Source organism: Ooceraea biroi, chromosome 4, assembly GCF_003672135.1.
Source record: "Ooceraea biroi isolate clonal line C1 chromosome 4, Obir_v5.4, whole genome shotgun sequence".
Lineage (NCBI taxonomy): Eukaryota > Metazoa > Arthropoda > Insecta > Hymenoptera > Formicidae > Ooceraea > Ooceraea biroi.
The window spans coordinates 14,425,444-14,451,310 of record NC_039509.1 but is presented as its reverse complement, the minus strand read 5'-3'; the positions used below and the strand labels follow the sequence as shown (position 1 = coordinate 14,451,310).

The following is a 25,867-nucleotide window of genomic DNA, read 5'->3' as shown; positions in this document are numbered from 1 at the left end:
ACGAACTTTCCGGACGACCCAATAGCTTAAACCGATCACGTTATCACGAGTTCGTGCGGCAATCGTGGTCTGAACAATTCGTCTTTACGTTGTTTGATCGCCTTCGGATCCTAACCGCGCCACGGATTTCGAACGTTCGTCAACGCGGTGACCAATCGCATCCCCGAGGAGACAATTGATGTCAATATCGAAATAGACGTCAAGGTAGATGAGACCGTCTTGATGTAGACCATTGATGTAGAACGTTATACGCTGGCATGAAAGCTCTTTCATTGGAGGCCGGTTTGTTTGTACTATCCAGAGTGTATTGGTAGTCATGACAGCAGCCAGCAAGACACAATTAGTGAGTGAAGGGTTTCATTTAAGGTATAATAGCTTTTCACGCGCGACAGAGACTTTGGAGAACGTCGATGGAACCGCAATCGATCACGCAATTATCATGATTAATTAATTGTGTGTGTGTGTGTGTGTGTGTGTGTGTGTGTGTGTCAGATATTAATATCACGAATACTACATGCTTTAAATATTCTTTAATAGCTTCTCTTCTAGTAATCGGCTGTCATTCGTGGAAACGCTCGCGCGAGAGATTCTCATTGGACAGGGATAGAATAAGATTTCATTGAAAATTACTAGCGGATGCATTGTTCATTTGCGGTGACTACGCATTCTTTAGATTCCTTATTTAAAGACATTTATCCGAAACCGGTGTGCGGTGCACGCACTTCACTGCGGTACGAGCGAATTGAAGCAAGACAGTTTAGTCGCAGGAACGTTTCTTGCGATTTTCCGAGGCGCGCGTGAATTTGTGTAACATGAGATGTGCGCGAAGGAAATCTTAGATTGTGGCAGTTCCGGACGCGATTTAACCACCATTGGTAGCCTTACTGGTGACATCATGTCCTTCTCCCAATCTTCGTCCGCGTCCGGAAATATAAGGCTCAAAGTCGTACGACGAACAGGAAGAGCAGAAAACGGGAAGCGGTGTGGAGGAGAATAGAAACGGAGAGCGAGCAAACGAATGGAGGAGAGAAGAGGAGCAGAACAGAGAGAGATAGAAGAGAAGCAGAGAGACAAAGAGAGAGAAAGAGAGAGTCGAAAGGAGGAACGCGGAAACTTCCGGTATAGAACACTCGAGCTTGATTGTCGGCGACGAATTGCATTAAACGCCAATGGAAAGAGGGTGAGAAGGGGAAAAGCGAGCAAGCAGGGAACCGGGATTAATACGGGCTCGGACGATTAGCGTGAATTAAATTTCGTCTCAACGAGCCGCGCCTCGGTTAATCGCGCGAGCGCATATTGCAGATCGTCGGAGAGCACACGTTCGACCAATCGCAAATACACAGGTGTACGTGCGTGTATATAGCCGGGGCTATCGCACGCCTTCTCGCACGACTATACCGAAAATTAACGCGAGAATATATAATATCCAGCCTGTCGATTAACGAAAAGCAAGTGTTATTTTAGTTTTGCGAATTTAATTGTAAACTCGATTGTTGCACGAAAATTCTCTCTCTCGCTCTCTTTCTGCAGGGTGTCCGACAAGTAACTTCTATCCTGAAAGGTGGAGGTAGATTGCGTCCAACTGAAAAGAAAAGTCATGTATCATTTTCCAAAATTCGCAATAATAACCGAGTTGTTAACCGATTAATCTTGACATATGAGAGCGCGAGAAGCGATAGGCGGAGTAACGCGGCGACAAAGAATTGTCGCTCGTCGCTCGCCGCTCGCTGCGTGACAAATTCTTTGTCGCCGCGTTACTTTATTTCGCCTCTCGCTATCGGACGCGTCCATCGTTGCTAGGAGATCTAAGAAGTAAATGTACCTACTGATTGTGAGTCCGACCTATCGCTTCTCACGCTCTCATATGATAATAATAACTCGGTTATTATTGCGAATTTTGGAAAATGATACACGACTTTTCTTTTCAATTGGACGCAATCTACCTCCACCTTTCGGGATAGAAGTTACTTGTCGGACACCCTGTATATATATATATATATATTGACGTGAAAATTCCGTGTATTACGTTTTTTCTGTTATATTTCGATACGCGCCTCGCTTGCAAGGACAGTGACCTCGATATATAAAAAATCGAACGCAGGATTGCCACATGCGATAGCGTCACCGAATAGACTATCAGCATCATTGGCTATTATCAATATCTATTCATATACGTAGAACGATAGTGTATAATTATCATTTTTGGTGAGTTGCGCGGAATATACGCATTGTACGCGCATGATACATTACCGATCAGGTTCATACATAGGCGATTTTTGGCATTACCGTGGACGCCATTATGTGTGCGTCTGTGCGTGTATGTGCAGATTTTATAATACGTGCAACGTGCTAGAGCAGTTTCAAGATAAAAGGGATCGGGAATTAATTTAAGTGACCTGATCGATGAAAGCGGATGATGTTATCTAGATGAAATTCGCTCGCTGTATCGATACTCTTCGATATTTTTATGTTTCCGTTTGAGGCGCGTATCGCATACGCGTACTGTTTCGGGATAAACCGATTTAACGTTCTCGCCGTAATCGAACATTGCATTTTTAACGTACCCCGTTATAAATGTAAAACTGGAAACAAATATTACTTTTTGCACGCGGTTTCTCAGCGAGAGTTTTTCCCAAAAAATACCTGCACTCGCAGTATTATTGCAGATTTATCGAGATTTGTTTGACCTCTCTCACAATGCTCACAACTGGAATAATAACGTGTATCAATGCAGAATTAAAAGTCGAAAGCGTCATTACGATATCACGTCCCCAAGAGCAAAAGACTCGAATATTATCCAGCATGGCTATTTTCTAGTCAAGGAATCCATCGTTTCACTAATTGGGCATTCGGGATAAACGGACGGTTCAGCTTGATGCATCGTCGTGCTCGAAATCTCTAAAGCACCGTGCTGAAGCGGGCATCACTCTGGGAAAATACTCTGTGAGCTTTCGGGGTAAAAACGAACATATTCCGGCGCATTATGCCGGCATTTGTAACCGGGGGTGCCGTAGCGACTGCGCATGTAATGTATATATTATCCGCGGCCGATTTCACTGGTGGCACGTGTACGCGTACTCTGTCGCGACGTTTGCGAACCGTGTACTTGTGCGACGTACGAGAAACCCATGTGACCTCGCATCCGCATATGCGGACGTGTGTATGTGTTGCACACAGCGGCTGCGCGTTACGTTACGCCCAGGGGCACGATAATTCAGCAGAAAAACCGCGAAACATTTGTCCGGCTGCCATTAATTCCGAAACTGCCGCGACATTTCTGGCGAATCTGCATAAAACCGTAACGTACCACTCGATAATTCGACCGATACGCCCGCGCCGGCCCTACACATCCCCGCGCGCGCGCGCGCGCGCGCGCGATTTCCTCCCCCGTTCTCCAATGTCGCCCACTCGTTCGCGATTCTCTCCCCCTCGCCCTTTTGGCCGCCAGGTGGTTCGGATCGTGTTTTATCTGCCGGTTTTTTTTCCGCGCTCTGCACTTTCCGCAATTCCCTACAAATCCGCCCGGTGTCACCGGCATGCGAGGGCGGAAGCGGACCCTTTGCGATCGTGTTACGCGATACGGCGAAGCCAATAGCACTTTCGCCCGCGTGCTTCCGGCCAAACTATAACGTACTCTATCTGCGCGCGATCAGCTTTCATTTCTCTTTCTCTTGATCTTTATATGTATCTCATGCAAATAACGTGAAACGTTCTCGTTCAGTTCAATCTTATTTAAAATAATTTCATCTATTTGCAGTATACTAGTGTGCGTAAAGTTTAATGTTCTCGAGATTACGTGTATTGCGACTCTTCGTGTTTAATTTGTATTTCTTATGTAACTTATGTAATTGTCAACATAAACGGAGGTTCATGCATGAATAATGTGAAAATTTTGAGAAATGTTGAAGAAATTAAACGTATATATATATATATATATATATATATATATATGTATACGTTTAGCTTAAAAGTTGCAAAAAAAATATATATATATTTTTTTTTTGCAACTTTTAAGCTTTTATCGTGATTCGATCATCACACTGCAATGTTTATGCAATCATTGATAAAAATTGGATTCAATTTTCGAGTGGTTTGAACGATAATTATATAGGTAGTGAGAGGTCGAAAACATTCCGTAGACCGGTCGTCATCGTGACACCTACAATTAATTTTGCACAGGCAAACGGCATTACGGCAAAGTCGCGAGAGGTAGTGTTTACGCATGGTCGGCAAAACGGAAAAGTCGTACAATGGCTGCACGTTCGTTTGCTTTAACGCTCGTTGCCTTCTAATTAAACGGGCCGCCGAAAACGAGAAATTGCAAGCGAGCGTTTTTTTCGAAACCAATGCGCGCAACCAAGCGGTTGCAAGTCGACGAGAGAAAAAAAAATGAGAACAAGGAATCGAATGAGTCGCTATTAATTATCTCAAATTGCGTTAATTAAAGGGTCTCGAACAAAAATCGTTTGGATCAATTTTAACGAATTTTTGAAAAATTGATTTAAATTCGTAACAGTTACGGATGAATGCAGCGAGATACAATAAAACTACTTTTAAAAAATTGCATTTAGCTCATTGATTTGTACTAAAACCGCAAAGCTTACTTCTCACGTAGATACATACACTTGCACACAAAAAATCGTTAAGCTAAACATCAAATATTTAATTTTTTTCGACACAGAATTAGATATCTTGACAAGGAATTAATAAAAAAAGTTTAAAAAGTTAAAAAAAACATGTTTTTGATTTGACAGAAATAAACAATTAGTATTAATAATAGTAATAGTATTAGTAATTATATCATTTAATTGCATTTCGCTTGTAATGACACGAGCGATCAACCGTCGTGCACGACGTATGCCAACGATGCGAATTGATTTATTACGATCAATTAATAATTCTAACAATAAGAGATCCGATCCGATCGGCTCGGCTACGTTGAAGGTACATATATGCGTATAACGCGAAATTATCGGAAGCGGCATCGATCAAAGCCATCCGCGGCGTCGCGGCTTCTAAGGCTCGCCGCTATTTTCGTCGGTTCGTGGCTTCTAAGGCTAACCGTTGTTTTCGTCAGTTCGCGGCTCTTTAGATCCAAGCGAGCCAAGAAGGAATCGGTTTCGAACATAGTGGCGGGGCTCAGATCGCTAACGCGAGATCGGCAGTCCGCCAGTCTTGATGCGACAGTCCTGCAGGACGCGTTGACGTGGTCGAGCAATCGAGATACGACATTAGCGCAGTAATCGAGACACTTTTGCGTACCGACTCAGGGTCGAACGTCCCCCTAGGCGTCGTCGAGTACGCGCATAGACAAAGTCACGAGCCTCAAAAAGGTGTACGCGTTTGTGAGTGGCCCATTGCCACGCAGAATAAATACAGTTCAGAAAAAGACGAAACCGTAGTGAGTGAATCATTCGTACCCACGTTGTTCACATAACACAAAATATCGATCATTGAGTAGCTTAATGAATTTTGGATGTATTTAATTTCTGCAACAATTAGTCTTTTTGTCATCTCGAAAAAGCTACGCATCCACTTTTTGGAAAATGGACTGATAATCCGCTTAGAGAAATATCATAGAAAGAATTTTAATCTCCTTTCAAATTTAATCTTGTTATCACCTTTCTGTGTATTGCATGAAAAATAATTCATTTTGATTTACATCAGGAATACATGTACTAAATAAAATTAAATAATATTAAATGTGATAACAATGATGAATTTTTATTCCTAAATAATGCTTTTTTAAAATAATATTGCCGCTTTGTAACAAGTCAAAGAAATTTTTGGGTAAATTTTCAGAGATATAAGAAATAATGAAGCAAATAATTATGAGTTGCGGGCAAATGCATTTTGCTATATAGAAAGCATTTCCTTCTCGGTATTATCCAGTATAATCCAGGAAGTCAACGATATCTCTCTTCCCGACATGATATGAAAAGAGATTATAAAATCTACGCGCGGATGAAGGTGGTAATAGAATTTTGGAAAAAGAGAAAGCCGAGTACGGGAGATGCCGCTTGTGCCACGTCCACTGTGGGATTATCGGGGTCGACAAAGGGATTTTAAGGGGATGACGTAGGATTGGACGGCAAAAGGTGCGCCGCGAGGCTCAGCTGCCACTTTGTGTCTCTACTATAATTATTATTTGCGGGATGGTCAATCTGCAATGATCTCCGCAGAATTACGTTCTACATGTAATATAAGCATATTGTATTAGGGGTGTGATTTAGTTTTGAGGGTTTTTTTTGCTCAAAAACGCATGTATTTAAATATGATAATGAATGAATACCTTAATCAAACTATTTTCCTTCGTTTTCTATAACTTTTTCCCATCTTTCTGGCAAGAGATGGATTCCACCACGATAAAATCACTCTTCTTTTCAGTTGATCCATTCGTCGGCGAATTTTCGCACTTCTTCCAAATTATGAAAGTGTGTATCCTCTAAAGCGTGTTGCATCGACCGGAACAAATAATAATCGCATGGAGAATACGCGGGGTGCGGTAAGACTTGCCATTCAAGCTCTAATAGTGTTTGTTTCACTGATAACGCAACGTGAGGTCGAGCGTTGTCATGAAGAAGAATCACTTTCCGTCGTTTACTCGCAATTGGTGGTCGTTTTTGGTCCAACGCTTGCTTCGACTTGTACAATTGGTGTCGATAACGATCAGCCGTGACAGTCTCATGCGGGTTTAACAGCTCATAGTACACTATCCCACCAAATACAGAGCATTACTTTTGAACCGTGAATATTGCGTCTCGGAGTGGATGTTGATGGTTCGCCTGAATCCACCCATGATTTTCTGCGTTTGGGATTATCAAAATAGAGCCACTTTTCATCCCCAGTAACAATCCGAGACAAAAGACTCTTCTTTTTTTGCCTGGCGATCAACGAAATGCAAATGTTCAACCGGTTCGCAATGGCACTTTCCGATAATTCATGTCGAACCCATTTCCCTTCTTTCTGAATTTTTCCCATTTCATGTAAATGTTTGGTAACTGTTGTACGATCAACATTTAATGCTCTGGCAAGTTCTGAAGTGGATTGTGTTGGATTTTCGTCCAATAATGCTTGCAAATCTGCATTTTCAAGCTTTCTTGGTTGTCCCGAGTGTTCTTTGTCCTTCACATCAGTATGACCACTTTTAAAGCGTCTAAACCAGTATTCACACGTCTTAATTGATGGGGCAGAATCACCATAAGTTTCCACAAGAATTCTATAACCCTCAGCCGCAGTTTTCTTTTGCTTAAAAAACAAAAGCAACGCATGTCGAAAATGCTCTTTCGGAAGTTCCATTTCTACGATAATATAAACACGACTGTTATTGCATCTATTGCTATAATGCTACTAAATGTCATGGATAATGTCAACACTGTAAGAAACCATAGTTATCGGAAACAGCTATTGGAACAAACTGACACTACAGCCATCTGTTGCAAAACCCTCAAAACTAAATCACACTCCTAATATAATAGGTATGTCAATGCTATTTAGCGATGTTATGTGAACAACGTGGGTACGAATGATTCACTCACTACGGTTTCGTCTTTTTCTGAACTGTATTTATTCTGCGTGGCAATGGGCCACTCACAAACGCGTACACCTTTTTGAGGCTCGTGACTTTGTCTATGCGCGTACTCGACGACGCCTAGGGGGACGTTCGACCCTGAGTCGGTACGCAAAAGTGTCTCGATTACTGCGCTAATGTCGTATCTCGATTGCTTGACCACGTCAACGCGTCCTGCAGGACTGTCGCATCAAGACTGGCGGACTGCCGATCTCGCGTTAGCGATCTGAGCCCCGCCACTATGTTCGAAACCGATTCCTTCTTGGCTCGCTTGGATCTAAAGAGCCGCGAACTGACGAAAACAACGGTTAGCCTTAGAAGCCACGAACCGACGAAAATAGCGGCGAGCCTTAGAAGCCGCGACGCCGCGGATGGCTTTGATCGATGCCGCTTCCGATAATTTCGCGTTATACGCATATATGTACCTTCAACATAGCCGAGCCGATCGGATCGGATCTCTTATTGTTAGAATTATTAAGGGGGTATTCTAGTGTAGGATGTCAGAAAAATCGAATTTTTTTGGCATATTTTGCAAGTATATGGTATGGAAAATATGTCTGCGAGAAGATTTAGCCCGATTCGCAAAATTAACAAAGTAATAGCACCTAATAGAAAATAACCTCTGGCGCGCGCTCGGCGGTTGGACCGCGCGGCACACAACAGAGCATTATGTTAGTATTTTAGGTAGGATCGGAAGATCGTTATTCTTTGAAGGTCGTACATTTAAATTGGAGCCTTTGTATAGTACAGGTTATATAGTACAATGAATCTCTAAATTCATTGATTTGGACTTTTGCTCCAAAACATCTCCATGCTGGCGTGAAAGTTGTTGAAATAGCAACATTCTTAGCAGTTATAATTTTCAATAAAGGATTTATGCCAATTTTCAAACTTATGAACGTGATGGGAGTTAGTATTGGTCAGCAAGCGGTGATGTACGCAAACTCCCGGAACGAAGCTCGCATCACCCGCTCGGAGCGACGCGCCACTAACTTCTCTCGAGATCAGAGAATGAATCGCAGGGAAGAGAGATCAGCTCTGCAAGACTTCTACGAACAAGAGGAATGTCTCCTGTGTGGCCCTGGACTAGCCGATTGATCGTAAGTAACATTATCTCTATGTAATCAGTATGAAAAACTTTAAACGTGTTTTTCTCGAAACCATGTTTTTCAAATTGGTTCCCATGATATCTCAAAAACCAGTTAATCAATTGACTCAGGCTTTTGCACACATCTTCAGTATATGTGTGGCTATAGCCCCTACCACAATCAAGTCGAAATATTGTTTTTTGGAATTTCTACAGCCCTTCAATGGTGAAAAAAATGGCACAAATCGAAACTTAATTTTCTCAATGAAGTCATGTTTTAAATTTTCAACATTTTTTTTCATTCTGGTACCTGCTATAGCCACACTCATACTAATTAAGAATCTCTTTGGTTTTTTGTTTCAGATGAGCAGAACAGCTGAAATCATGGGAACCATGGACCAACTTTTGTTTCATGTTCTTATTTAATATCATGTGCAGCGCTTATTTATAGTTATTGTCTACTACAAAAATTTGGAAACATACGCCAAATATGTATGAATAAGCAGGGAAAACCCTGCCTCAAAAAACCTTATACTTTTTTCAAAAAAATTCACCAAAATAGCATACAAATTCCGCTTTTACACTAGAATACCCCCTTAATTGATCGTAATCAATCAATTCGCATCGTTCGCATACGTCGTGCACGACGGTTGATCGCTCGTGTCGTTACATCTTGTGAATCCATTATACTTTCTTCATATTGCACGTATCATTGCAAATGTTGCATACTATTTTCGCGCAATTTGATTATCATTCATTGAAACAATGTTAAAATAATAAATACAACGCAAATATACAGCGGTACTCTCGCGCGTGCAACTTTAACTTGCGTGAATCGCAACGTAACGACACGACAACGTTCGCACGTAGCGAACTCGCGTTAATTCGCGCGATGGTTCTTCGGCGTATATTTCTCCCTCTTCCTGATGCGGCCGCTCGGTTGACGTAGATTGAAAAAGCAGTTCCATTATAAATAATTTAAATGCATTGCTCGGGAGCAAAAAACGGGCTGCAAGTGGGCGATGGCGCCGGTAAAATTGATACGACGCGCGCACGATTTTGCCCGTTTCGCGAACGCTGGGCCTCGCGGTCAATAAATTCCCAACCGTGCATATCCATCCCTTTCTCCCTCTCCGTCTCATCCGCTGTGGATTTTATATATTTATTTATTTATTTGCGGCTCGTGCTCCTCTTCGCTCACGCGTCCCATCGCCCGGATGCAAATCCGTTCCAGAGACGAAAGCTCTCGCGAGTTTCGATTTCTCTCATCACCGCGAATCGGAGCAGATCATCGTATCAGTTGTGGGACTGATAAAAACGTGCAGGTTTCTTTCCCTTTTTGGCGTTTCTTCGAGCAAGCCGAAGGATCTAATAATGGAAGGAGCGAAAACTCAAGTCTACCGTGAGTCTCTATCGACTCAAACGCCATGCTTTTCGCGCGGCATGTATTTCGCGAGCACGTCATCGCAAAAAGTTTACGGTTCCGTCGGAAGGAAGGACGCGCGATATGGAAACGAAAAACGGAACGACGTGAGACGAAACGCAAGACGAGAAAGAAAAAGAGAGAGAGAGAGAGAAAATGCGAGATGATATGGAGAAAAGAAACGGAGAAAATACGGTGGAGAATAACGTACGAGTATCGTACACGTATCGTCGATCTGGTGCATGAAAGGAACTATCCTTTCCTCAATTCCACCGAGCTTCCTCAAAGAATCCTAATCTCCCGGCGCGCGCGGATGTAACGGACGTCGCTTTTCCCCGCTCGTGCTCCTCCCCCGGTATTCCGCGCCGTGTTCTCCTTTCTTTGCCTGATACACGGCGAAGGCAGTCGGATAGGGTGGTAGGGGTGGTCCCCAGCATCCGGATCTCCGGGATTACTACTGCGGAGCCTAATCAGCCAGATTGCCAGCAATTTGCCGTCCTTATCTCGGCGGTACGACCCGCGAGTTTTCCTGCCCTCATACTCCTCTCGGTACTGCGAACGATGGGCCCGCGTAAAAGACCGGTCCCGCGTCATCGACAGCGCAGAGGGTCGTCTTGCGCGAAAGAATACTTCTCTCTCCTTGGATTTAAGCTCTACGACGTGAGCGCTCGCGCACACGGGAAATCTTTGGCGAATTACACGGGATTTAGGGGAATTGGTCCTCCCCGAAACGAGACGGGGGTCAAAGACGAGTCGCTTTCCACATGACGTTGGAAGTTGGACGAAGTTTAGATGAAAAGTTAGGGGTATCGCAATCTCGAGCAAGCGGACAGGCAGGGCGCTATAATTTCGAACCTTCTGTCGTTATCGATCGATAGTACGGTACGATATTGTTGGAAATATCGTTGGCAAGCGCAACTGTGACTGCAGATGGACACATGCACCCATCGATGCAAGGCATCGAAAGCGTTCTGGTCATTAAAGTCAAAATAAATCGATAGATTCTTCGCATCGTCATTGATGACGTTATCAATAAATTATGAATAGGGACATGTAACAAAGAGCTCAGATAAAGCAAAATATAGAATGCAGATTTACGTAAGGATTAATTTTATAAGATTTTTTGCGCATAATCGCTTCAGTTTGTAAATTCACGATAACGATATCGAGTGAAACTCGGAAACGCGGACGGCGCAGAAAGCGTTAATGTCAGCTACAGTTGCGTGGAAACTCCGGCGCGCGATCTTGTCAGCACGGCGAACAATCGGTAATTGAGAACTAGCACATGCAATAATCATATATTGTTAGGTATAACACTCACCCGCGTTATTACTGGCGAAATTTAGATCCTTACCTGAAACAAAGGAGGCGAATGTTATTAGTATGGACAAATATCGAAGATGAGAGGTATGTGAAACAAATATCGGACATGCAGGCAGTATCTCGATAGCGTTTCTGGATTAAATCAGGATCAATATAAGTTCTGTAAGCAAAAATAGAAAATCAGAAGTATATTTTGACTGTTAGTTCCAGTTTATTTTAAGGTAAACTTTACGTGTAGATAATCCTCGATTCAGTTAAATTTAAATCATAAAATTAAAATTATAAAATTTGCAATAAATAATACATGTATTTAGAATCATGCATTGTTATTCGTTAAAGTCGATGGGGTTAGTCGTTCAAATATAGCTATCGTAGCACTATTTTTAAGGAAAAGTACTCGACGATAAATTTCGCGAACAGTTTCATTTATTTTCTGCCTAAACAATGCACGTAATCCGATTTAACGCCTCTCCTCCTTTATATCCCGAATTAAGCGCAATTTCTTGACTTCAGCTGCATAGTGAAACGTTTGAATTTAGTTAGATACTATCTTTCTTCCTGCGTACATAATATTTCGCATAAATACGTAATCCATACGCGAGCGATCTATCTAGATATACGTATGAATACGCGGAATGTTTACAATCGCATGTTATTCTCTAGAAATCTTGGAGGAAATCAAGGATAAAAGTATGAATAAGGTGTAGAAAACAGGGATATCAATAAAGAAGAATATTCCTCATTTCTCTTTCTGCAATACATATATATTTGTTTGTTGAATCAAAACAAACGTTCGACACAATATTACAAGTTGAACCGTATGAGTTTTATTCGTTTACAACTGAAAAAAAAACCTTATTAATATCTTTGCGTTGCAAAATAGATTTTCTAACTATAAAATATTTTCTCGCACACTATTGCAAGTCACATTATGTCTATTGAGTCAAAAATATTATTGCAAAAACATAGCAGTACAATTGGTAGCGCCTCGAATTAAAATTAAAATACGACTGGCATAATACATACGACTGGCCGTAAAATTCCGAGAGAGGCAACTCGATGCAATATTTACATGGTAATGGATCCTGGGAACTCGCGACGTTTTTCCTTTTCGCGATAAGGGATGCACCGTCGTCTGCAGCAGCTCGTGTGCCCTGAGATTCGTAGATCTTCGCAGTGGATCTCAACATCCGCCCTTCCTCATTCCTTCGCCCAGCCACTCGACCCGTGGAACGCACCGGAAGTCGTTTCCCGAGCATTCTAAGCTCCGCAGCATCCGACCGCAAAATATATATATATTAAATCCGGTTGTTTTATTCATGCGCGAAGGAGGGACTTCCGCTGGTAGCGGCGGCAGCAGCTCCCTTTTGATAGCGACTCTTTTTATAGATGCTTCCGAAGGAAAAACGTCAGGCTGCAGGATCAGCCTCCGAATCCCGGAGGGAAAGGAAAATTCGCCGGACGAAAGAGACGATCACGAGAGGGCAAGTATCTCGAAACGTTCGATAGTTGCCACTGCTGCGAGATAGTATCATCGTATCGCCGGAGTTGTTCCTTTCCACGCAGAATTGCGGCTCATCGACGGAATGGCTGGTGTTTTCCATTCACTCGCGATGCTCGCCAAGAGCAACGGCGAACGAGGAGAGGAGAGCTACGTTTCTACGATGCTACGATTTTATTCCGATTGCATGCACGAGAATATAGTGTATCTCAACGAGAGCAAGAATTGATACGTGATGTATGCTCAATAATTGTTCACGCTCCGTTCTCCGTAGTAATAATATGATCCATAGTCTCGCGGGGGTAAGTTTTAATCGTGATTTTTATGGAAAAGTTTTTGGTATTATCTTTTTATTCGTTTCCGCTCACTTCGATCAGAATCTAGACGACCTGGTCCATGATCGTTTAATGCACTCCTCTCTCACTGCTCCTCACAACTTTACGAGCGTCATCAAAATAGATCGGTCTCGATCTGTGTGCCGCCGATCCGCTTCCATCAGGGATAAATGTGTAATGCGAGACGATCGCTTTTCAGCGTGATCGATAGCGCAGGCGAGAAAAATAAAAGACAGTCGCTGCTTCTGTCTCGAACTGGTCGAAATGGTCCTCGGAGGACACCGACAAAGAGCGCTTTGGCCATCACGAAGATTACCGCGGAGCAGTAGCACGGCATAGTAGCAGCCGCGCACAGGACGAGGCTGATTTATTTGTTGCCTAACGTCCGGACGAGTCCTCCTACATTATTTACCTCCCCGCCGGCGGCAAATGCGCGGGATACAAAAGGTGGATTCCGCATTCGATCGAGGGATCAATGGATTCCGCTTGTCGGCAAAAGATTTACTGCGGTTCTTCCGCCGGAACGGTGGGGGGTCACCAGTGAAGACGCCTTTATCTGCGCGACAATCCACCCATCAGCCTCCTCTTTGTCACCCAGATCAAGTGCCGTGTACGAAACAGACAGGAAAAAATGCAAATTGAGGGAGGGATACAGCCGTAACCTGTGGTCTGAAGGGGAAAAAAATCGCGTTAAGCGCCACCGACATTTTTTAGGCTGACGGGTCCGGTCGGGGTGAAACAGAAACATCTTTCGGTATTCGGATGGAAGAACATGGACTGGAGCAGAAAGATAAGACTTAAAGTTTGCTAAAACTCTGAGCAGTAATATTACGTTTCTTACCTTCATTATCTTTTATACATAAATAGCGAATTACGAGCAAATTAATAAAAATAATTCAATTTTTTATAATGCCTAACCATAAAAGTGGCTCAAAAGAAAGAGGAAAAATATATAATGGTAGAAAGAAAAAGGAGATGATAAGAGTAGCGAAGGAAAAACGAAGCAAAATTAGGTAAGAAAGTAGTGTGGAGTTGAAAGAGAGAGTGAGAGATGGGGCGTAAACAGTGCTTTGTATCGACGCGTCCCGCGTACTTTTCTTTTCACCCCCGGCTGTAACCCTCTCGACGAGCTAAAGTCCACTCTCCGACTCTGCCAGGAAACTTTTTTTATCTCGGCCGCTTTCGATCAACCTGAATCTGCCACTTAGCGCGATCGTCGACGGTGGGATGGCAACCCTTCGAGGACGAATGAATTTCCCGTTGAAATAGTAAGTAAAAGCAAGCCCGAGGTTTTAGCGGTGAAAGAAAGCGGAAGCTGAGAGGTGGGAAATGGGACGGCCTCGGCTGGATGAATACTACCGGCGACGATAGAAAAAAAGGGTCGATTTCAAAAGTGGTTGCTGCCGAAGGTAGCAGGACGAGGAAGCCTAACGGGAATTACAATCGCGCGTGGCGACGTAGTGCCGTGCTCGCGATAAAACGACGGATAACGTGAAATTCTGTACAAGGAAAGGTAATTATGTACTTTAACGGACCCAGCCCCGATGACCTTGACCTTGACATATGTTGTCAAGGTCACCCTCCTGAGTGACCTTGAAGGTTTTAGCCGTCGCTCGTTGTTTGTTAAAAAGTTATAAACAAAGTTTAATGATTTCGCACGAATTTTTAGCTGTCCACGTGAAGCAAGAACATGATACTGACATATATTACAAAGGTTACCTTCCCGAATAACCCGCACTAGGTTTTAGTCGTCGATCGGTAATATCGTAATTATAAAACTTGGCACACGCGACACTTTGGCGAACAAACCAGCTAACAAAGACTTTATCCACGCTTACAAACTGACTTAAACGACTGTCCGAACAAATCTCACTTGTACTCGTTGCCAGAATCAGGGCGTCGTACGTATCTGCACACGGGCGGACGGGCCCAGTGTCGCCAATTCGTGCCCGCGGTCCGCGACTTACCGAAGTGGTGGGGATGCGCAGACAAGCGCTGAGCGCTCGCTCAGCGCTTGTCTGCGCATCCCCACCACTTCGGTAAGTCGCGGACCGCGGGCACGAATTGGCGACATTGCACAAGGCTCGCGAGGCTCGCGCGAGAAGCGCGGAAGCAAACGAAATCGCCTGAGACGGTACGGTGATGGCCGAGCGATGACGGAAGTGGCCGAACGGTAGATGTTATAACGAACGCGGGTAATTATGTACTTTAACGGACCCAGCCCCGATGACCTTGACCTTGACCTTGACATATGTTGTCAAGGTCACCCTCCTGAGTGACCTTCAAAAGGTTTTAGCCGTCGCTCGTTATTTATTAAAAAGTTATTAACAAAAGAAGCTTAATAATTTTGCACGAATTTTCAGCTGTCCACGCGAAGCAAGGACTTAAGTTTGACATATATTACAAAGGTCACCTTCCTGAATGACCCGCACTAGGTTTCACCCTTCGCTCGTTGTTTGTTAAAAAGTTATTAACAAAAATGTTTAATGAATAAAGCATAATTTTACGATACCATATACGTTTACGAAAGAGTATATTTGATGGAATTTTAGCTTAGGTTAGGTTAGGTTAAGTTAAAGCAGAGAATACTTTGTATTTAACTGTTTGTGCTTTTGGTTAAAGTGAAGAATACTTTGTACTTATATTAAAAGAAACTATTCTATATATTAACAATTCACTGCTTTAAATGACTTTCCTTTCTTCGTTCATATACATATTCGTCGTTTATATCTTTCAATATTTAATATTCTTTCAAAATAACTACTATATTTCCGAAATTTCTTTTGTTAATAACTTTTTCATGAACAACGATCGACGACTAAAACCTAGTGCGGGTTATTCGGGAAGGTAACCTTTGTAATATATGTCAGTATCATGTTCTTGCTTCACGTGGACAGCTAAAAATTCGTGCGAAATCATTAAACTTTCTTTGTTTATAACTTTTTAACAAATAACGAGCGACGGCTAAAACTTCTTCAAGGTCACTCAGGAGGGTGACCTTGACAACATATGTTAAGGTCAAGGTCATCGGGGCTGGGTCCGTTAAAGTACATAATTACCCGAACGCGAATAGGCGCGAAACTTTTGGCGCGTACGGCGCATTTAGAATAATCAGAAAATAAAGAATATATATATCCTTATCAGCTGCGTTAATAATAATAATAATGCTCTTCGTATATTTCTCTGCGTGTACTCCCATTATCTCCTAAACTTGCTCTAATTATGAATGAACTCTTCTTTCTGTTAGTCCCCCGAGCTGCAAAACAGCAGATCGGAACAAAGGGAGGACACAGTACGCCACTTTGCAACTCTGGAGATATATTTACCGGGTTTACGTTTTCGGATTGCGCGGCATCTAGTTTTGCTCGATCAAATCTATGTGTCTCCCTGTCGCATATATGTATATACGTGGATGTAATATGCATAAAGGAGTCAGTGTAATACCAATGAAAGCACTGATGAAAAATTGAACGTCTTCGACATCCATTGTTCCCAGCACAGATACAGATTCGACTTCTCGCCGGCGATTGAATTTTAATCTCTCTGCAGAAATAGAACGGCGCGGTCCGAAGAGAATGCAGAAATTCACCCCGAGATATTTCTCGTCAAATTTTCAATATATAATGCTTGTTCTGCCGACACTTTGAATCCCCGATTGGATAAATATTTCAGGTACTCCTGTATCATCTTCTGATATATGTATCATCCGATGCACGATCCTGCGAAGGATAAAGAAAGAAGGATTCTTTCCCGAAAATGCAATGTTTTTAGTATGACCGAGGATTCTCGTCTTGCTTTTAAAGCTACGCTATATTAAATAAACCGACATCTGCAATTCATGGTTTCAATGGGTGCTTGTAAAACGGACGGAAGTGTGCAACTGCAGCCGTCGTCGTCGTGGAAGGATATTAATACCTAAAGCACAATTCCTTCTCTCCCAGCATCAAAACTCATTTCAACCTCAATGAAGGTTTATGGTGGCGCATTTCTTATGGGAAAGCGGCACGTACATTCAACAGATCTTTATCGTCGGCAGGATCATAGTCACTATCGAGATGAATCACGGCCTACAGTTAGATGTACGCGATTGCTCGTTCCATTGACACTGCCAAAGTGGAATAAATAGCATCGCAACGCTGCGTACAAACGAGATGAATATTGAGAAAGATAAACGTGCGCGCATTTATGTCTTTTCAAATCGGAATAATATGAAAGTTCATAAACTTGACGCGTAACCGCACATTCTCAGATATAGATTCAAAACTCAAATTTGTTTGTGCTGACATTTTGCTCAATGCAAGATTTATCTGACTTCTAAAAATGCTTGAAAAGAACAGAAAAGAAGTGTTGATAATGATATCATAAATATGTAGAAAGTTACAAAAAAACACTATCAAAATATAACTAATTAAAAAATACAAAGAAATTGAAACATATGACCAAATCGATGGAAACAATCGTGTGTCTGCTTATAATAAATTTTTCTACTGATTTAAGAGACGAAGATATAGAGAGAGAAAAAGAGAAAGAAAGAGAGTATCGTTCTTGCAAAATAAAAATAATCCTCTTACAGTTAGTAAAGCGCTCACGTGAGCTGCTCACGAATGGAGAGAACATTTAGTGAGCGATTTCGAGCGGGCACAACAGGATCAAGCGCCTCGGAAGGAGGAACGTTCCCGGGACTTTGCCGCTTCCGAAGTTCTCGTGGAATTCTCAGCGTCACTTTCGGTGATTCTTGATGCACTTCGATTTCGTCCTCCTTCTCGTGAACGCTTCTCCATCTCTACCACTTCGGCAGGGTGGAAGAGCGATACGCGACCGCCGTGCACGTACCATTGTCGCTCTCGACGTCGTTGAAGAGGCGATAGCGCTTAAGAAAAAAGATAGAGGAGAAAGATCGCAACGAAAGGGAGAGTGGGAGAAAGAGGGATGGCTCAGACTGCTATCATTCTCGCCCATGGGATATGGACCGTAGAACAGATGGGTGTCTTAGATAGCACGAGGATGGGAAAAATGTATTTTCTCAAAAATTATTCCCCGGCTGGCGCGCTCCTTGCGCTTCGCGCGCCCTTTCCTTTCATCCCTCATCTGTCCCAAGATGCGGGGACCACCGTTCCACTCAGCAACCCCGCGCCAAAAGGACGATCCACACGCACGCGAATCTCACCCTCGCCGCTCCTTTTATCCGGCCTGATAAATCCTCGCAACGCAGAAGCGCTGTCGCCGCCGAGGAGAAAATTTTCGCAGCCATCGGATCAGCGGAACGATGCTGTGTATGTTAGACGGAATGATATTTCATCTCAATCCCAGGCGAGGTTCACTTCCACGGAAAAACCCCCCTCGGAAGCTTCGTGATGTAACTGATGATCGATATTAACAGAAATCCGAGTTTTCGAGGCGGTAAGACACAACGCAGCGGACTGTTAAGGGAATCCAAACAGATGAGACAAGCGGGCGTGTCGCTGGCGATATCGGAGAAAGTCGATAAATTGCTTCCGATAAAGTGGCTTTTACATTCGCGATGAATTATTACGTGAGTTCCGCGATCTGCATAAATATTGCTGAGTGTGTCGTTATATAGTTTCTTCTCTTAAACGTTTCGACAGAAGAAATTGAAATTTGTATCTGAGTGCGTATTTTGCAGCGCGTAACTGTAATGTTAATAATTCAAGATAAACTTCAGACTGGAGAATATTTTCGCTTTTATTATGCGAGCGTTATAATTATCATCGATCGTAAAATACATTATAACTGTACATTATAAACTAAATAAAACATAATAGCTGTGTGCATTAGCATAAAATAGGTACACTCGTGCCGAAATAGCTATTTTCTTGGCTCGTATCTAAGATAGTTCGTATCCAAGCACGGTGCTAAAAATTCATCACCATTCCAAGTTAGGCGCCTCCATATTTCTTTATAACAAACGCTGGAAACGAGAATGGCTGATCATTTGTTCGACACATGTGGCTAATGTGTTTTCGCATCTATCACGTTTTACATGTCACTTTTCACGCTACTTGCATGAAAAACAACCAGCAATTAATTAAATCGTATAAAATATACAGGGTGTCCCGGGTTTTAACCGACAAACTGCGGGAGCATATTCTACTAGTGAAAATAAGAAAAAATTCTTATATCGAGTTTGCTTAGAAATGCTTTATTACAAAGTTATAAACCAATATTGAAAAGAAATATGAGATAAGTAACAACGGATTACGTAATTGCAAATGGGTATTACTAAACACAGAACTATCTGGTACTCTCCTGTTAGGAAATCTACGTTGATACTCTCGTACGGCAGCTCGTGCATTTCCGTCACAGAATCCGTACACGAAATGAATATCGGTGTATTCCTCATTTGAAAACACTTTTGGCATTCTGATAGTAATTGCTAGTTGACACGACGATTGAAATCTAACAGCTACTCTTGTGAAAGTAACAATCATACTGAATCGTTTCAACATAGTGAACATGAATACATGTGAATACACGTAACATAAACATCTTCGACCTTCCAAATTCTACACTATGTTCCGCAAACTCGATATAAGAATTTTTTCTTATTTCCACTAGTAGAATATGCTCCCGCAGTTTGTCGGTTAAAACCCGGGACACCCTGTATAATTATATAATGTTCCAAAGTAATCGATAGTCTTCAATATTCATGAATTAGTAGACATAATATTATTTTCATTATATAATAAAAAAGCGATAATATATTGTAATAATTTTGATAAAATTATTACCAAAACAGTCAGAGCATTTATACATGATGAAATTAAATAACAATCGTTACACAATAAGATCGCATCTTAGACAATAGTAAATGGAAGGACTGATTGAAAATTGTATGCGGTAAATTAAATCATATTTTAGCGACATTGTTGAAAAGAATTATATGGATTATCGTTAGTGCTTACCAATTTTGAAAGAATCGCTTATTTAATCTTACGTGCCATTAAACGACTTGATTATTGTCTCTCTTTGGTCTTCCCTACGTGTTCACTAACACAGAACAGTCCGACGTCTTCGTTGATTTAAAGCCCTTAATCTCAAGATAGGAACAACCCCTGCCGGTTGCGGACACCCATGGAAGCACGCGCTACAGCATCGTACAGCGAAATGGAACCATACAGACACGAGAGGACAGACAGGGAAGATAAGGCTGACAACGGAGGGTTCGATCCGAATGGCTGACCATCGTCCGAGCGTTTCAAATCAATCCTCACCATCAGAGTAAAATAAATACCATCAACTAAATCGTAACATTACCAAAAGATGACTCACAAATTGCGTACAAAGTAGTTTTCATTTATCAAGACGTTTTTGAATCACATGAAGGTTTTTTATGTGATAATCAATTTTTTTATAGAAACAGGCAATGTTATAGATCGATTATATATCTTCTGGTTTCTTTTTTTTAGATTTCTAAGAAAATATCTTCCAATGTTCAATTCTAAATTCTGGCGAAAGTCTGACCTATGACTACGGTTCTCCATTTTTTGATAATATGACTCCTTCGGCACCTCGACCTTAATCTTATCAGACTTGAACGATGACGTGGTACCACGTGGTTGGTACATGAAACTACATAGGGTTACGATGGTCTTGCGAAGGGAGAGAGGGGTTCTTTCTTTCGCACCGATCTGAAAATGGCCATTAGGCGGTGGAAAACTGGAAATTATTGAAGTGATATTGGAAACCGATAAGAACGCAGACGAGAATTGCTCGAAATGGACGTTATTAGATATGTGTTAGGCCGTACGTGAGTTAAGGATGAGAGAAGCGAGACGCAGTTAAAGCGAAATTTTCGTTAACGCGATTTCGCGCGAGATCCAATAAAGCCTGCGATTTAAAACGAACCGCGTAAATGGCGTCCAGGATATTTATGAAACGAACGGGGGCGACGCACACGCGATTATCGATTTTTAAGATTAAGTGGTGAGTCGTGGCAATGTACGGTAACTTTAGTAATACCGCTTTGCTTGTCATTTGCACTCGGACAGGCATTAATATTGGAACATTCAGTCGTTGCTCCAATCTTTTTTTTTGTGCAGATTATAACCCGGAAATAGGTACATTTTAGTAAACGTACATTTTAGTAGACGTTTAACAATGAAACATATTGAAAGATAAATGTCACTTAGCACAAGAAGATTGAGCAAACGTGTAAATCGCAGAATCTACTGCAGTTAATCGTTCACACACGGAGACAACGAAAACAGATTTGCGCGAACGCTGTCGAGGAGCACAATCGTCGGTTTTAGTAGCCCCTGCGGATCACGGAATTGCTTACGCTCGATAAATGTAATTAACCCCGGCCGTCTAGCTCGCGAGTCTCAGCGCCGTCGGTCATGCATCTCGCCGTGAAGGGGAATATTCATAAACCTGGTGCAACGTCGAGAGAGGACCCGGGTTAAGATTACGCCGGATTTAGCGTCGTATTTGCGCTGGTCAAATATAATAAGGCACGCGGTTCTCATTCTTCGATCCAGCTGGCCGCTCGTAAAGGAAATTGGTGGTTGCTGACAGCACGAAAAGGGATCGAGGGATGTGCGAGGACTCACTTGAGATCGCGACAAGAATGACGAGCGGGCAAGTATGCTCGTTTGCGGGAAGACAAAACGAGTCAGATGAATGCGGGCTGCGCCGCAATCTTGGTGAATGTCACTTTATTAAAACGCACCGCTCGACTTTGTGCGTGCGCAGAGATATTAAATTGGTAGCATATTAAAACGCATGAAATTACGGTCGTCTCATGGAGTATTATTTTGTCAGTTGTACGACTACGGAATGTATAATTGTTACTACAAATTACTACATTACGATCTTACATTACGATTACTACAAATAAAAGAGAAGTCGTTTTTAAATAATATAATTATTATATTGGGTCGTCCGGAAAGTTCGTGCCGATTTTGAAGGAAAATTCAAAGGCAACATTTTTTTATGTCGATAAATATTTATTGACTTATATATGCACCGTTTTGTTTCACAACCTTTGTCCATCTTTCACGCAACTGGAAGATTTCATTCTCCCAGAACTTCTTAGGTTTCTCGGCGAAAAACTCCTCAGGGTGGTTTTTTATGTCGATTAAAGAGTTGAAGTTCTTGCCGCTAAGAGAATTTTGCAAAGACCTAAATAAGTGAAAGTCTGAAGGTGCAATGTCTGGTGAATACGGTGGGTGAGGTAGCACATCCCAGCCAAACTCCAACAATTTTTGTCGGGTAGTCAAAGAAACATGAGGTCTGGCAATTGTCCTGATGGAACACGACGCCCTTCCTATTAGCTAATTCTGGACGTTTTTCCTGAATCGCTGTCTTTAATTCGTCCAGTTGCGAGCAGTACTTATCTGCATTTATCGTTTGGTTGTGTGGTAGGAGCTCATAATATAGGATTCCTTTCCAATCCCACCAGACACAGAGCATGACTTTTTTTTGGATGAAGGCCGGCTTTCGGAGTAGTTAATGCTGGTTCATTTCGCTTACCCCAGGATCTTTTTCGTTCTACATTGTTGTAAATGATCCATTTTTCGTCACCCGTCACTAATTGCTTAAAAAATGGTATGTTTTCGTTGCGCTTGTACAGCGAGTCGCAGATGGAAATGCGATCCATTAAATTTTTTTCGGCCAAATTATGCGGAACCCATACATCATAGCGACTTACGTAACCAAGCTTCACTACATGATCGTGGACAGTGGTTTTCGATATTTTCAGTATCTCTGCTAATTCACGTGTCGTGTAGCGCGGGTTATTCTCGATCAGTGTCTTGATTTGGTCATCATCAGTAGTAGAGGGTCTTCCCGAGCGTTCTTGGTCTTTAAGGTTAAAATCACCAGCTCTAAACTTAGCGAACCACTTACGTACGGTTCTTTCAGCTAAAGCGCCTTCTCCGTAAACAGAACATATCGAATTTGTTGCTTGTGAGGCATTTTTGCCTTTCCGGTAATAGAAAAGCATCAAGTGTCTAAAATGTTCTTTGTTTTCTTCCATCTTCAAAAGAGTACAAAACTGACACGAATCAATTGATCTCAAACAACTTTTTTCCTAAAGATGCGTTGAAATGTCACCTTTAAGCATATGTATATAAATCGTATGTTTTCAATAACATTGATATATTCAGACATGTTCGAACGCCATCTATTAAAAATCAGCACGAACTTTCCGGACGACCCAATATAATTATCATATAATTACATCGTTAGAATAATCAGAACTATTGTTTAACTGCACAGTCCGTCTAACAAGATATTTTTCTTCGTGAGAAATTTCCCTTCGTGTCGTTGTTAAGCGATTCAAACGGCGACATTCGGATCCCGTGATTTCTCTTGATAGGGAATTAGCCCGTGCAATTAATTATTTCTAAATACGATATACTCGGCGGAAAAATGCCAGACGGTCCGGCGTGGCGCACGAAAAATGCTGTGCTCCTCGGTATTTCCGTCGTGCTTCTTTTGCTCAATTAGCCCCAAGGTCTGACTGCGCTGGTGGTGGTGATGGTGGTGGCTCTACCGTTTTCCGCCCGGCGGAATCGACGAGAGAAGCGGAACGTTTCCACTGGGTGAGATCGGACATATACCGAGTTTCACGGGGGCGCTTACGCTCTCGCTTGGCGCTAAGCTTCGCAGTTAACGCGGCAAAAAAGACGCCTAGGGAAAAAGCGTACGCGAGAGCGGAAAAGGGATTCGGGATCGTGCGAGAATGAACGAGAGAGACGACAGGAGACGACGGCAGGATTGCGGGAAAGTACGCGGCAAAATTCTCAAGTAGTAACGTTTAGTTTGCGGTCAGACGCAGCTGAGACATAGGCAGGAGGAAGAGGTGAAAGACCATTGTTCGCCGGGAAACAAAAGAATCGGCCGCGGTCCGACGATTATTCGCCGGTTACTAGACCGACCGGTATAAAGAGACGGTAAGGGACACTCGAAACGAAGCGGGAACGAGAAAAAAAGGTAGATAGAGAATAAAGCGAACGCGGCCTGGCGGATTGCCGGGACAAAAGGGCGTTAATCGGGAAAGCGCCGGGAGCACGAGCGCAACGTAGGAGGAGCCCGAGAGTAAAGCGGAAAAAAGGGAGGCTGGTCTCGCAACGGCAAGCAGGTGCGAGCCGGCAGGGTTAATAATTAATCAATGAAAAGTTCGACCAGGATGGTGGGAAAAGAACCAAGCTAAAGTAAAGAGAACATCGATGGCGGAATATAACGAATACAAAATGGAGCTTCTTAGCCAAGTTCTGTCAGCGTTTAACGTCCTTTAACTCTGAAGTATGGTACAATGGTGACGCGAGGTCTCGTAAATTAATCTCTTTTTCTTTCGCAAGGGCCTTTCTTTTCCTCTCAGACTTCTTAAGAGGCTTAACGGATCGCATTCAAATGTATCACGAGTAATATTCGCATATAGAAGAAAGAGATTTATTGCAAAAGTTAGTTTCCTACAAAATACGTCACTGCTGTAAGATTGAAATAACAGCCTCGTATAGATGATTGGATTGCAGTTATTTTAGCATGTTGATTATTTTAAAAATATTATGCAGAAGTATCGTAGCGCTATTGCGATCAAGATTTTTAACGAAACGGTGCATTAGATGAAAACTTGACGGATTCTATCCGCTGACATCAGGTGACGAGAATTTTGTATGGTTGCATCGTAAACAACATGCGAGTAGCAAAAGGAGAGCGCTTTCATAACTTGCTAGGGGGCATACGCGCGTCAATAGATAACAACAAGAATGAAGTTTTCCCGTGAAAAAGATGGTGCGCCAAGGTATGGCTTGGCGCAGCGCCATTGTGTCCCCTTCAAGCATCTTTATATAGCGGAAAGGTTGGCGGAATAATGCACTTCCTTCGGGTGAACGTCCGGTTTCGCTTTACTACGTGTTGAAAAAGTCCCAGGAAGCGAACCGTGTCGTACTTGCGGAATTACTCGCCGGAAGTTTTGCCAAGGAGTATAAGCGAAAGAAGAAACTTGTATTGTGGACTCAGGTATCCGTATCGTAAATTCTCAGCCTGTACTCCCGCTTGTATAGAAATGTATCAGAAAAATACGTCCGCAAAGGCAACACGTAGCGGCACTATGACACAAAGCAGTTTGAAGTTTGTACGATTTGTGTGCGATCGCACAAAATTTGCCCGTATTTTCGATGATTTTGCATAATTCAAGTGGGTAAAAACAGTTTTAATGGTTTGAATTTGCAAGTTTTAGTAAATATGCACTTATGCAAGTATCCAACTAGACGGTTATTATTTATTTAGATATAATTTAATTTAGAGATAATTATTTGACATAATACATCTTTATTTGATACAATGATTTCTCTCCCTCTCTCTCTTTCTGTTTATTATAAGATAGTGCTATTTATGCATTATTTATACATATATATTTTTTATATACGCTTATATACAGGGTGTCCCGGGTTTTAACCGACAAACTGCGGGAGCATATTCTACTAGTGGAAATAAGAAAAAATTCTTATATCGAGTTTGCTTAGAAATGCTTTATTACAAAGTTATAAACCAATATTGAAAAGAAATATGAGATAAGTAACAACGGAACATAGTGTAGAATTTGGAAGGTCGAAGATGTTTATGTTACGTGTATTCACATGTATTCATGTTCACTATGTTG

The 25,867-nt window shown here is 42.2% G+C and overlaps 1 protein-coding gene across 1 annotated transcript in view; it reads right to left on the bottom strand.

Moving 5' to 3' along the window:
- LOC105283841 (agrin) overlaps positions 1–25,867 on the bottom strand; it is a 360,457-nt gene that overhangs the window by 211,476 nt on the left and 123,114 nt on the right. Inside the window, exon 4 of the mRNA XM_026968792.1 lies at positions 11,402–11,434. Within this exon, the coding sequence (XP_026824593.1) occupies positions 11,402–11,434 (33 nt within the window). The remainder of the gene's footprint in view (positions 1–11,401; positions 11,435–25,867) is intronic.